Source organism: Neodiprion virginianus, chromosome 6 (assembly GCF_021901495.1).
Source record: "Neodiprion virginianus isolate iyNeoVirg1 chromosome 6, iyNeoVirg1.1, whole genome shotgun sequence".
Lineage (NCBI taxonomy): Eukaryota > Metazoa > Arthropoda > Insecta > Hymenoptera > Diprionidae > Neodiprion > Neodiprion virginianus.
The window spans coordinates 717,943-729,033 of NC_060882.1; the positions used below are offsets into that span (position 1 = coordinate 717,943).

General features: G+C 45.4%; 1 protein-coding gene across 2 annotated transcripts; it reads left to right on the forward strand.

Moving 5' to 3' along the window:
• Positions 1–216: 216 nt before the first annotated feature.
• Positions 217–2,634, forward strand: LOC124306749 (trypsin-like). Of its 2 annotated transcripts, none has more exons than XM_046767713.1 (7): positions 217–300; positions 416–522; positions 606–715; positions 1,055–1,193; positions 1,277–1,390; positions 1,486–1,666; positions 1,742–2,634. In XM_046767713.1, exons 1-7 carry the CDS (start codon positions 237–239, stop codon positions 1,906–1,908), a joined length of 882 nt encoding a protein of 293 aa, XP_046623669.1. In that variant the 5' UTR covers positions 217–236; the 3' UTR covers positions 1,909–2,634. The 2 variants fall into 2 exon arrangements, with proteins under 2 accessions (XP_046623669.1, XP_046623670.1); XM_046767714.1 differs by having other exon boundaries at positions 217–291.
• The last annotated feature ends 8,457 nt before the right edge of the window (positions 2,635–11,091 follow it).

Genomic DNA, 11,091 nt, shown 5'->3' on the forward strand with positions numbered 1-11,091 from the left:
CATAAGTATAACTCACTTGCGAGAGGATCAAGATTAGATATTTCTTTAATAATTTTACAACAGGGATATCACACGTGTCCGTTGCTTAATTTTGCTCGTCTTCTATAATATACAACCCAGGTATAATCTTCTCATCATCATCGTGACGAGTAGATAAAAGTGAGGAATTTATACGTGTACGTATTTACATAAATATGTGATCCTTCATCCGGGAAAAAATTTTGACAGTAGTCAACATGCTGCGCTACTTCACGCTAGTTAGCCTCCTGGCACTGTGTCGCGGATTTGAAAGTATAACAAGTGATTCTGAATAAAAATGTTTATTAGTGACGATATACGAATCGAATTACAATGATGCTTAGATCAATCAAATGAACCGTGAGAAATTTTTAAACCTCGGTATTTGCACTTGCAGCTTTTCCGGAAGGGTCGGTCGAACCATTACCTTTGAAAACCAATGACGCGCCGAAGTCGCGAATCGTTGGTGGCCAGACAACAACGATAGCAAATTATCCGTGGGCGGTGCGTTTGCAAGATTTCAAGTACCTAGTAAACGTCGAATTAATTACTTCGTTGGTTTTCAATTTCATTTTTATTCCTTTCAGGTTTCCCTGCAGCACGAATGGGAGGAATACACGTACGACACGATCCATTTTTGCACCGGCACCATAATCAATAAAGACTGGATTCTGGCCACGGGAGTATGCGCTCTCATGTAAGAAGCAAACAATCGTTCAACAATTCACGCGTTAATTTTGTTCATTCGCCCGTTACAAAAATGGAAGAAAAAAAAAAAAGAAACCCGTTTCGTTTCAACCGAATAAATATTCTCTTTTTTCGTTAACGGGTGAAAATAATCAATAAATTCACGCGCGGGCAATTTATCTCAGTTACATCGCAGGTGAAACTCGCTCAATTCCATCCCGTTGATTACAAGTCTGTAAACGAATGTTCGTATCCATATAATGCAGATTAATCAGCGAACCCCGTAGCTGCGTTCCGAATTGGATCAAACTTGGGGCTCGAATCACTGGCGACTATCCCTTTGTTGCAGGATAGAATCCGAGAACGTGACCATCAGAGTCGGCAGCGACTACTTCCACGAGGGAGGAACAGTTCACGAAATCGAATACGCCATCTTCCATCCTGAGTTCAACGAGACCACACAGGACTACGACCTGGCTTTGCTGAGGGTTAACTACCACAATTTTTACCTCGATTCTCCATGGCTTGAAAAGCTTTGCTTTCTATTCAAACGTATCTTATTCATCCTCAGTTAAACACCAGTCTGACGCTGTCCAACTCAGTTCAGGCAGTCAAGCTGCCGAGTCTGAACCAAAATTATCCAGAAGGAACAATTTTCTCGATGGCCAGTTGGGGTGCATCCGTCGTAAGTGAACCGTTCCAAACGTCATTCGTAAAAATTGCGAGGTGAGCGCGACAAACGCGTATCACAGGCTAACCAAAAACCACTTTGGCAAATAGTTTCTCGGCGACATGACTACCCAGCTACAGTACATAAGTCTTCCAACGATCACAACCGAGCTGTGCCAGACCGTGTACTTCGATCGCATAACCGATAGAATGTTCTGCTCGTACGAAGAGTACGTAGGAATGTGCATCGGGGATACAGGGGCAGCGGCGGTGGTGGACGGAGTCCTGATAGGCGAGTATCCCACCCACCCCCCTCACGACCAGCCGGCGAGAACCATAGCATGACGAGGTCGCTTTACTCCCGCAGGAATCGCGTCCTGGGACTACGCCTGTTCGTCCTACGGCTACCCTGGGGTCTATGCAAACGTCTCGGTGATGGTCGACTGGATTACGGAAGTCTCCTCATCCTCGTCGCCGGCTCCTCTCTTCTGCCTGGTGGCAGGCCTGGCGATTCTCCTGCGCTCCGAGGCGTAGTCCTCGGTCGATTTCAGGGTGAGGACGCGGCTTGTAATCCATCGCGGAGGAATGCTGCAGGACTATCCAGTCGCCTGCCAGTCTTCGTGGTCTGTTCAGACACTGGCTATAGTCGCTAATTCCCAACGGCTGAGGCGCTAATTCGTCGGACAGGTTCTCTCTGCTGCGGGTTAAGGATTCCTGCAGTATAATCCAGTTCCTGATCCTCCCGAGCGAGGACTGATTCATCGGGGGCGATGGGACTAGGAATAGGAAACCCGGCGGTGGCGGTGGCGTCTTAATCCGCAACTCGTCAGAATCCCTTTCGGTGAACTGATTCGAGACGACCGAGTCTCGAAATGATCCTGTTAAGTGTACGCGCGATCTAATAACTTCTGACACTGATACTTCGACTTATTTCTGTCTTCTTCGGCTTTCCCTTATCCTCTCTGTCTGATTCTCCCTCGTTTCGTCCGCCCGGTTCAGCTGCAGCTACCTACCCCCTTTTTTTTTGTTTTTGTCCACCTGAAGTCTTGCCGCGAAATCCCTTGTCAAGGTGTCGACGTTTGCTTCGAACGAACCCTTCTCTTCGAACCGACAATTCGGACGTTTGTCGGTGACCGACATGGAACATTTTTGTATCAAGTGAATCGGTGTTGTTTTATACCCTAATTTTATAATCTTTATATGTGCACGTGAACAATAAATACCCACATCAAGCCCGTCAGGGTTCGTGTGATACAACCACGCACACTTTCGTCGTGTAAAACTCGTTAAAAATCAGCAACCCATGCGAGATGATTGCACAGCGCATATTTGATTGATTAAAATCACGCTAATTTGCATCGATTTGCGCCGAGTTCCGCAGGAGCAACGGCAAAGATAATTCAGGACTGACGCAATCATCCGTAATGAAACGAATTGTCAATGAATTATTTTCAGTATCACGTGATCCGAAGTTCAGAAAATAGGCGAGGAAACTACGGGACGAGATAAGGGAGAAAGGTGCGAGTTGGAAAATGGTGTGTCGGAAGTAAGTATGAAGGGGGAACGTTTATTGCTACTATTTGGCAAAGTCGAGGCAATATCTGCGACGTTGCAACGGGTGCAGTTATTAGTTGACTTAACCGTGTTCCGCGCGATGTTCACTATCATACCTCGGGCTACGTCGGTACGTGCAAAGCAGCTTGGGTACCATACAATTCCATGCCGAGAGCGTACCATCGGTGTAAAATGGTTTAAAAATTCAGTTCCGCCGATGCAAGGGCGTGAGCTTTGGACTCGCGGAGTTTTCAGTATGGCGGCGAGGAAGAAGATGAAGGGGAGAAGGGAGAGGAACCGAACGAGGTACAGATATGAATTGTTCTTTCTTACGGGGCCGAGCCATTCTTCAAGTTTCCTTGGTGCCATAATTGAGTAATGCCTTGAAGCGTTCGGAGAGCGTGGTTCATTTTAAGAAGTGCCGTGACAAATTCCCAATTTGCTACCTTTATACATATATATATAATATATACATATATATGTATATTACTGCCGACATCCGTCACCGGCAGTGCTTTTCTTGAGAGTTTAACGCATAATAGATGAGGACATTAGTTAGGATTACCTGCGACAGGCTTTCATGAAAATTTGACGCCAATTTCGAGAAACGCGTGTCTCCTCATGCGTTTTTTTTCTCATTTTCGCATACCCGTTTTTTCACCCGCTTCTCAAAGATTAATATCGTCCACCTAGCCTGTTCTATTATAGTCTCCCGGTGATATTTTAGACGGAACTTTATCTTGACGTTGTAGTCGGTATGATACAAGCAGTAATTGCAATCATAAATAAGCTGTATAATCTCTTGCAAGCTTTAACTACGCTAGTCCTACGATAGCGAAGATAATATCCGGACGTTCGTCTTTCATTCGGTAAAACTTTGTCCCTTGTAAAATTCGTTGCAAGAAATTTTCACGAGACTATAATAATGCGCCGAGCATGATAAATCTGAATGGTTTTTCCCGTCTTAGGCAGTAGAAGAAGAGGAAGAAGAAGAAAATGGGAAAGAAAATAAATTTCGCCAACTTTCTTTTATCATTTTGTAAATTGCCCCGCAGCTCAGCGTGGCTCTGATTGAAATCGCGCCATTTACTGGCCTGCAAAAATTTCTCCAGATTATAAGAGCCGAGGCTGCCACTCACACTTTGCTCGCTCTTCATCCCCGTCAATGTTATCCCCGGTATTCCTTTTGTGAACCAATGCCGATATATTAATGCAATATGTATGCTCGGTTCTACACCGTTACATAAATCATAAGGCAGGCGGGGAGAATACCGTGGCTTTGAGTATAAGTGAAATGTGAGGTCGCTTGTCTAACCCTCTTAAAAAAATAGGAAGAGTAAGTAAGCAAATGAAAATACGTAACCTGCGAGAGGAAATATTCGATTCACTGATCTTGCTCATGCATAAATAACGATACAAGGGTGACTATACTTGTATACTTGAATAATGCAATCTTTCTCGTGGCTCGTGTAAGTAACTGTCTGGTACAAGTTCTGCTGCTTGTCGTATACATAATTCATAATCACAGGTTTGACTATGTTAGCGTACGACTGAAATACATGTCCACAAATGCAACTTTCACGTCCAATTTGGTTGACCTCTTCTTCCTAGACGATAATGAAAGGAGTAAATATTCCACAATTCTTGATCTGTATATAATCCACGGTCGTATTTACAGAAGGCATCCTCGATGTACAGAGGATCGTTATATCTCTCATTGTAACGAATATCCCTATGTTCGGAATAATTTTTTACCCTTGTGTGGATTTGAATACAGAGATGTTTATAGAGTGGTAAATGTTACGGTTTAATAATTCAATTGAATTTTAAAAAAATTAAGATAATGTGACGGTTCTGAATTATACTCGTGGCTTTCAATTTGCGACATTTTCCATGGTTACTATTTTCCAAATAATTTCAAGTTACACGCTGAATGTGTTGAGGTAAAACTTAAAGTTCACACGTTGACAGCGCAAACTTCAACCTAACACTGTGTCTGAAATCTGACGAAATGAGTATCGATTTTGACTTAAGGCCTGTTTCACAACAAAGTAAAAGGAAATTTCAGGCAGAATTACGGAATATAAGAAAAACCAGCAATGCCTGCCTCAAAATTGATTCAGCGAAGTTCGCAGAGCCGTGGGATGTAATTAAAAATGCGAAACTCAATCAACGCCGAAATCCAATCAACGTTCAATTAATTCCGTTTGCAATTTAGTCGGTTTCAATGTTGAGATGCTCTATAGATATAAAAGGTACCGACGCGTTTAGGCAGCTAGGCCTCCACCTGGACCAGGTAAATCTTCGAGTCGAACGGAAGCTGCTAATTTCCCGCCACGTCTCAAAATACTCACCTTGAAATAATTCAAACGACCCAGTTGCAAAAAACAAAAGCTTCTTGCGCACCCCAGTTCTCGTTTTAGTATGGGAGTGAGAACAAAGAGTGGCAAAAATAACTTGGCGCATTGATACTGTATTTTCCTCGGAAACAAAAACGACAACCGTGAAACTATTTGCAAAAAATGAAAACTGTTCCGAACGAAATGTACACGTTGAAACTCGCCGCTGTTTCGGGGAAAACGCGCGGCGCTGAGGGGGAGATGCAGTTACAACATCCGTCGAGCAAACAGATGAAACACACTCCAGGGAAATTTTGGACGCGTGTCAACACTGCCATTCGCAAAAATGACACGCACAACCCGGTGCTGTGTTTGGGGTCGAATCGCGTGGGCATTCGATATCGCCGATGGCTCGAAGAGTCCAAAGTGATTAACCCGATGCTCGATTGACGAGTGGAAAGAAGCAAAAAGCTGTCTGTGAATGGCAAAGGTCGGGTTAGTTTGAACCGGAAATTACGAAACGTGACCTTTTCGAACGACAGTAATATCTAGTCGGATGTCTTTAATGCGGCTTCCAACAGCTCGAAAATTTGCGTGCAAGGTATGCCCACGGGAAGGACGACTGCAGCCGATGAAGCGTAGTGGAGTACAGAGCGCGGGGTCGATTTCGGGTAGGAAGTCGATACGGAAGAATCGGAGATAAGCCGAGCCTCGGCCGTCCCGAGGCATGAATGCGGAGGCGAGAGCCGTGAATTATCAATGTAGTTATTAGAGGAGTTGCCGAGCGCGAACTATAAACCCGGTCTATTTCCGCCGGGATCTGACCCCCTCGCAGCCTCCGGTCCCTGCAGTCGCTTCCCTTCCGTTTGGAGCGGTTGCGCCGGTTCCGCAGACTTCCGAGGCGCTTTTTCACCCCGAAACAACCGTCGGGCTGCGCAATCTTGTCGCTAAATGATCAGATAGCGTCACGTACGCCGGATGTGCACATACAGAAGCGATATGCAAATCAGTTCTTCCTTTATCACCAGCCGGCTTTGCTACCCTCCGCAGCCGGTGGTCCGCGAAGTACATCTGCTCAAGATATAAACCGCGTAATGATCCGCTTTGCACCTTCGTGCCAGTGCATAATGACGCGAGTTCATCGGTTTTACGGGTATTTCTCGAATCACCCTGAACCGGGCGAAACACGAAAGAAGCTCAACCTGCGCAATGCACTCTCTACGTACCCTGGGCAATCACGCCCCTCCCCCCTTCTCCGAATATCTTTCGCCCAGAACCGGTGGTTGAAGAAGCCGCGAGGGCGTCGTGAACTTCTGCTGCACTCGACAATTACGGCCGAGTGCAGGTTGGCTGGCTCTCGGGGAGGGTTATTATCAGATCCGGGGGTTAGCGTGATCCGTAATCACGCTTGGTGTATTTAACCAGACTTGTACAAATATATTTACCCGCTACTAGCAATTTGCATTTTAATTACTCATTACCATGGCGAATATTGCACCCTTCGTTACGCCCCCCTCGGTCACCTCCCTCTCCCTTTCCCTCTCCCTCTCCCTCTCCCTCTCGCTCTCTCGCACCGTCTTCGTTGCCGAAACCGTTTGTTCACCTACTCGCGAAAGAGCTCGTAATCGGGACAACAACGGTCTCGTACCCCAGCCAAGATTTACATTGTGCCAACCAGGCGACCCGCCGTCGCTGTAGTTCTGCCCCTGTACAACCAAACCGCCGAACAAACTGCTCTAATTAGTTATGCACAAACAGCCGCGCCGCTAAGCACAACGCCTGCTTTCAGCGAAATTCAGTGCATTTCTACGTGTTCGAACGATCCTCTTTTTCCAAGGTGCGTTTTTGCAAAATCCCCACCCCCCCCCCCCCCTGCGCACATATGCCGCAGTCTGAGTGGTGCGAATGGCTTAGAGACTGGCTGAATGCTAATCCCAAGCGCACCTGCACAACCCCCACCCCCCCTCCCTCCCTCCCTCCATCCCTCCATCCCAGAAAGGGAAATTGGCTCTAAATTCTTGGGTCAGGATCAACCTGAAACATTGTTCATGAAATAATATCCGGTCAGTCGGAAAATGCAACCGTGCAACCGAGTGCCGGAGCACCTTTGAACAGTCCGGTGCGAACCGTATGTGGGAAACCAGCAGTGACTCTTCTGGGAGTGGATCAAAGTCGTGCAAACTAGAAGCAGATTGTCCGACGTGTGAGAAAAAATTTGTTGTTAAATCTCCTCACGTGGCGCAAGAGGAGGTTTTCCCATGAGACTCGGTATCGGGTATACTAATTGTTGAGGAGTCAGCGAACGAGGTATTTAGAGTTAGTTGCAAGTTAATACCGGAGGTGGAGGAAACCGACGATTAACCCTGAGAAAATAGCTTGTTCAGCCCTGACGTAGGACTGCGGGATGATTTGCCAGAATCGACACGAAGCGGCGGAGCCGAGTAACTTGTTTCTCTCCTCTCGGCAATAAGCCGGAAGCTTCACATAAAGGTGGTGCCGCCGTGGCAGGAATTGATTTTGGAATATGGCCAGTTGATTAACAATGGAGCGAAGGAATTATAATACGTCCGATCGGGAAGGCGCAGGGCGGGAAATCAGAGCACTTTATAGAAATTGCAGGGAGCATTATTCCCGGATTTGGCGGCTCCTCCTGCCACGTGATGGGTATATGTATGGGTGTGTGTGTGTGCGTGTGTGTGTGTCTGCCTACGCTGCTGCAGAGAAACAGCGATTTCCGCCATCCTCGACAGTCGGGTGAGCTCAAAACTTTGCCCGGAGTTCACAGTTCATGCTCACACTAATGGAATGGTATTTACAAACGGGAACAAACACTCCTATCAATTACAAGACGATTCAACCCACTTCTCGCCGTTCTTCCTTAGCCCCGTGCCTCCACTCTCGCTCTATCGCATTTTACTCTCCCTCCAAATCTCTGCGCCCTTCGCCTCATCCATCGACGCGCTTCCGATCCTCCTCCCCCCTCGGAGCGAGTGAACTTTTGATTACCCGCATCCCCGTGTAATCCTCAAGTAGTGGATTCAGGTCCAGAAACGCTGGGCGTGGCGGCTCTGTAAATATTTGAATCTTGAAATTTCAGATCGACGGGAGGATAAAGGATCGCGAACCCTTAGCTCGGGGAATTCCTTCTCTCTGGTTGCTCCCTTATGCGTATGGAGAACCCGGCGCCAGTTCACTCTGACTAATCGAGGAGAAGTACAGAGGTTCGGTTAGTCCCGGACAGTTTATTGATCACCTCACAACAGTCCGGTATTCATACCCAGAAATTTTCATTCTCTTATTTTGAAAGATCGACAAACCGAGTTTCGTTATTCCTGAACGGATTATTAACATTACCATAAATTTTTCGTTAGCCAGAGAAATGATATTGTGTAAAACACAATTGCGAGTACCCAGCCGAATCTGTTATACATTATGATTCGCCCATTTGTCAAAGTCAACCGACGCGACGTTCGTGCAGTACCCCGAAGATAGCTTGCAGCACGTCCCTTCAAAGCGTTCGAAATTCCAACAATACAGCATCGTTTTCCCGACCAACTTCTATGTGCCACTGAACAATTATTCATCTGACAAATCGCAGCCACTGCCAACTGCGACTAGAAGGTATAAAAGCTCATCCATGACTTTTAACCGTTGCAAATGAACTGTCAACGGTTACCGTGAAACTTTTCGTTGAATGTAGTGTGATAGAATTTGCTCGACAAATTGAAACTAAGTAACTACTACACTCCTCACGGTGATGTTCAGCCTGAGGGTAGATATTCAAAACGGTTCCAAGAACTTTTTAAACTAATTCTAATCCGTAGGTTGTTTCCAACTTTTTCACCCTCCTTTCCATTTTTATTTTATTATTTATTTATTTTTTTCCAGAAAGTTGCACGAATTCCCGGTACGAGAGTAGAGCTTGCACCACTCCCTCGCTCAGACGGTTCTCCTCGAAAAGCAACGGCTGTGACGGGAGGAGCGATGATGACGCGGCTGGACATCAGTGTCAGAAAGAAGCTGTAAGTGGACATGGCGGGGAAAATTGACGGTTTTGATTGTCCGAGCCGCGAAATAACGACCCGATAACCGATCTGATCACGAATGAGAAATTAGGCTCGCTTAAAGACAAGCAAGAATACCGATTTTAATTACTCCGGATAAAGTAGATCACTTGTCGCTGAAGTCAGTCTCACTTTCCACCTGGAAAAATCTCGACGAGGTTTTAAGTAGTCCAACAAAGGCAGACAAGGGCAAAGCCTTTCATTTTGCGACTCAAAAGAACACTTCACCGATTGACATTCAAAGATATTAAAGATGCCTCGCGACTGCGACGTTCGTATCCCGGCAGATCATCTGGGCCGCAACATCGGCACTTGCAAGAACACCGATCGCTATTTCTACACGTCGACAACGTTCATCGAGGTCTTCACCTCCCTTGGAGACGTCAGGCAGGCGGCACCGATCGAGAACGTTGAAGAGCTTTGAGAAAGCCCAGAATTATATCTTTCACCGACGTAAGCGACAGAAGGCGACTCCGATTCGACGATGGATCAAAAGACCGACAAACAAACTTTAATTTCTTCACGATCGGTGTGCGTGACCTTTCTGTGGCAACTCACCTTCATCGGCCACAGCCGAAAGGTTACCGGCTCTTTCTTCCCACGTAAATTAAATTCCCGACGACATCAAGTTCAGAGTGAAAGAAGATCAGACGAGTCGTAAAAACTGCCAAGCACAGGCGGCACTCGGCTTCGCTCCTTCATTGATCTATTGCGTTTTGTCCAGATGGTTTCTTCGACTCCCGAATCTTACCCTCTGTTCCCACTTCTTTTTTCTTGCGTCTAAAATCAGACCGATGACATTATTCCAAATATTAATCTTTGAAAAAAAAACTCGTCCATAGGATCGGGGCGAGAAATAAGTGAAAACGAAATACCGAGAGAACGGATGAACGATATCAGAGGTTTCCGTAAGATGCTTAAGACATTTCGTTTATGAACCGTAAGCGTCTGGAAGATGTGAGTGTTATACTTTTTTTGCTCGCTTACGTGCTGGTTCAGGAGGAATAATTATTTGAAAGATTTACCCTCTACGATTGGTAGAAGGTAAAACATAAGTCACAACATAGCGTTGCGTCTTGTTTTCAGTTATTGACTTTAACGATCTGGCCAAACGCGAATGAGGCGTGCACTGTGTAAAAATTTAAACAATCGTCTGTACACGTTACCCTTCAGCGCTATAAACGTAATAAATTATATTTGCACTTTTATTCAATCACGACTGAATGTGTTTCAGTGAAAAAAGGTCGACCCACGGTTCGAATGAATCTCGACCGCATGCAAACCCGCAATTATTCGAATAAAAGTGAGATGAAAAGTATTTGCTAAAAAAAAAAAAAAAAATTAATAAACAATGGTAATACAAAAAAAGAAGAAAAACGTATTCCCATCGGACTCCAGCAGGGCCAAATTAAAAGCGAAGTAAATACTTGCATACATACATATATAGGGATCGTTCAACCGTGAGCATAATAATTATACAAATATTCTCTACACCACGACGTAATAATTCTTTTCACTTGAGATCAATTTACCAACTTTCAGCATGAGAAAGAGAAGAAGAAAAAAAGTTTGAGTTTTTGCTGCTTAGTGAATGTAATTTTTCAATTATGTGGTCGGAGCGAAACTTGGAGAGAAGATGAACGCCGTACACGCAACTTTACAAATATTTTTATCACGACGCGTTCATACAACGTATTTTTACGTATAACGAGAATCACTCTTCCCCCGAGTTTCTTCGTCTCCTTCTTTCATATCTACAT

Bases quoted from the DNA above. Each gene is read 5' to 3' on its own strand.
- LOC124306749 (XM_046767713.1), top strand. From the start codon at position 237: ATGCTGCGCTACTTCACGCTAGTTAGCCTCCTGGCACTGTGTCGCGGA. The intron at 523-605 runs GTGCGTTTGCAA...TATTCCTTTCAG, and splicing joins TAGCAAATTATCCGTGGGCG to GTTTCCCTGCAGCACGAATG. The intron at 1,194-1,276 runs GTTAACTACCAC...ATTCATCCTCAG, and splicing joins ACGACCTGGCTTTGCTGAGG to TTAAACACCAGTCTGACGCT.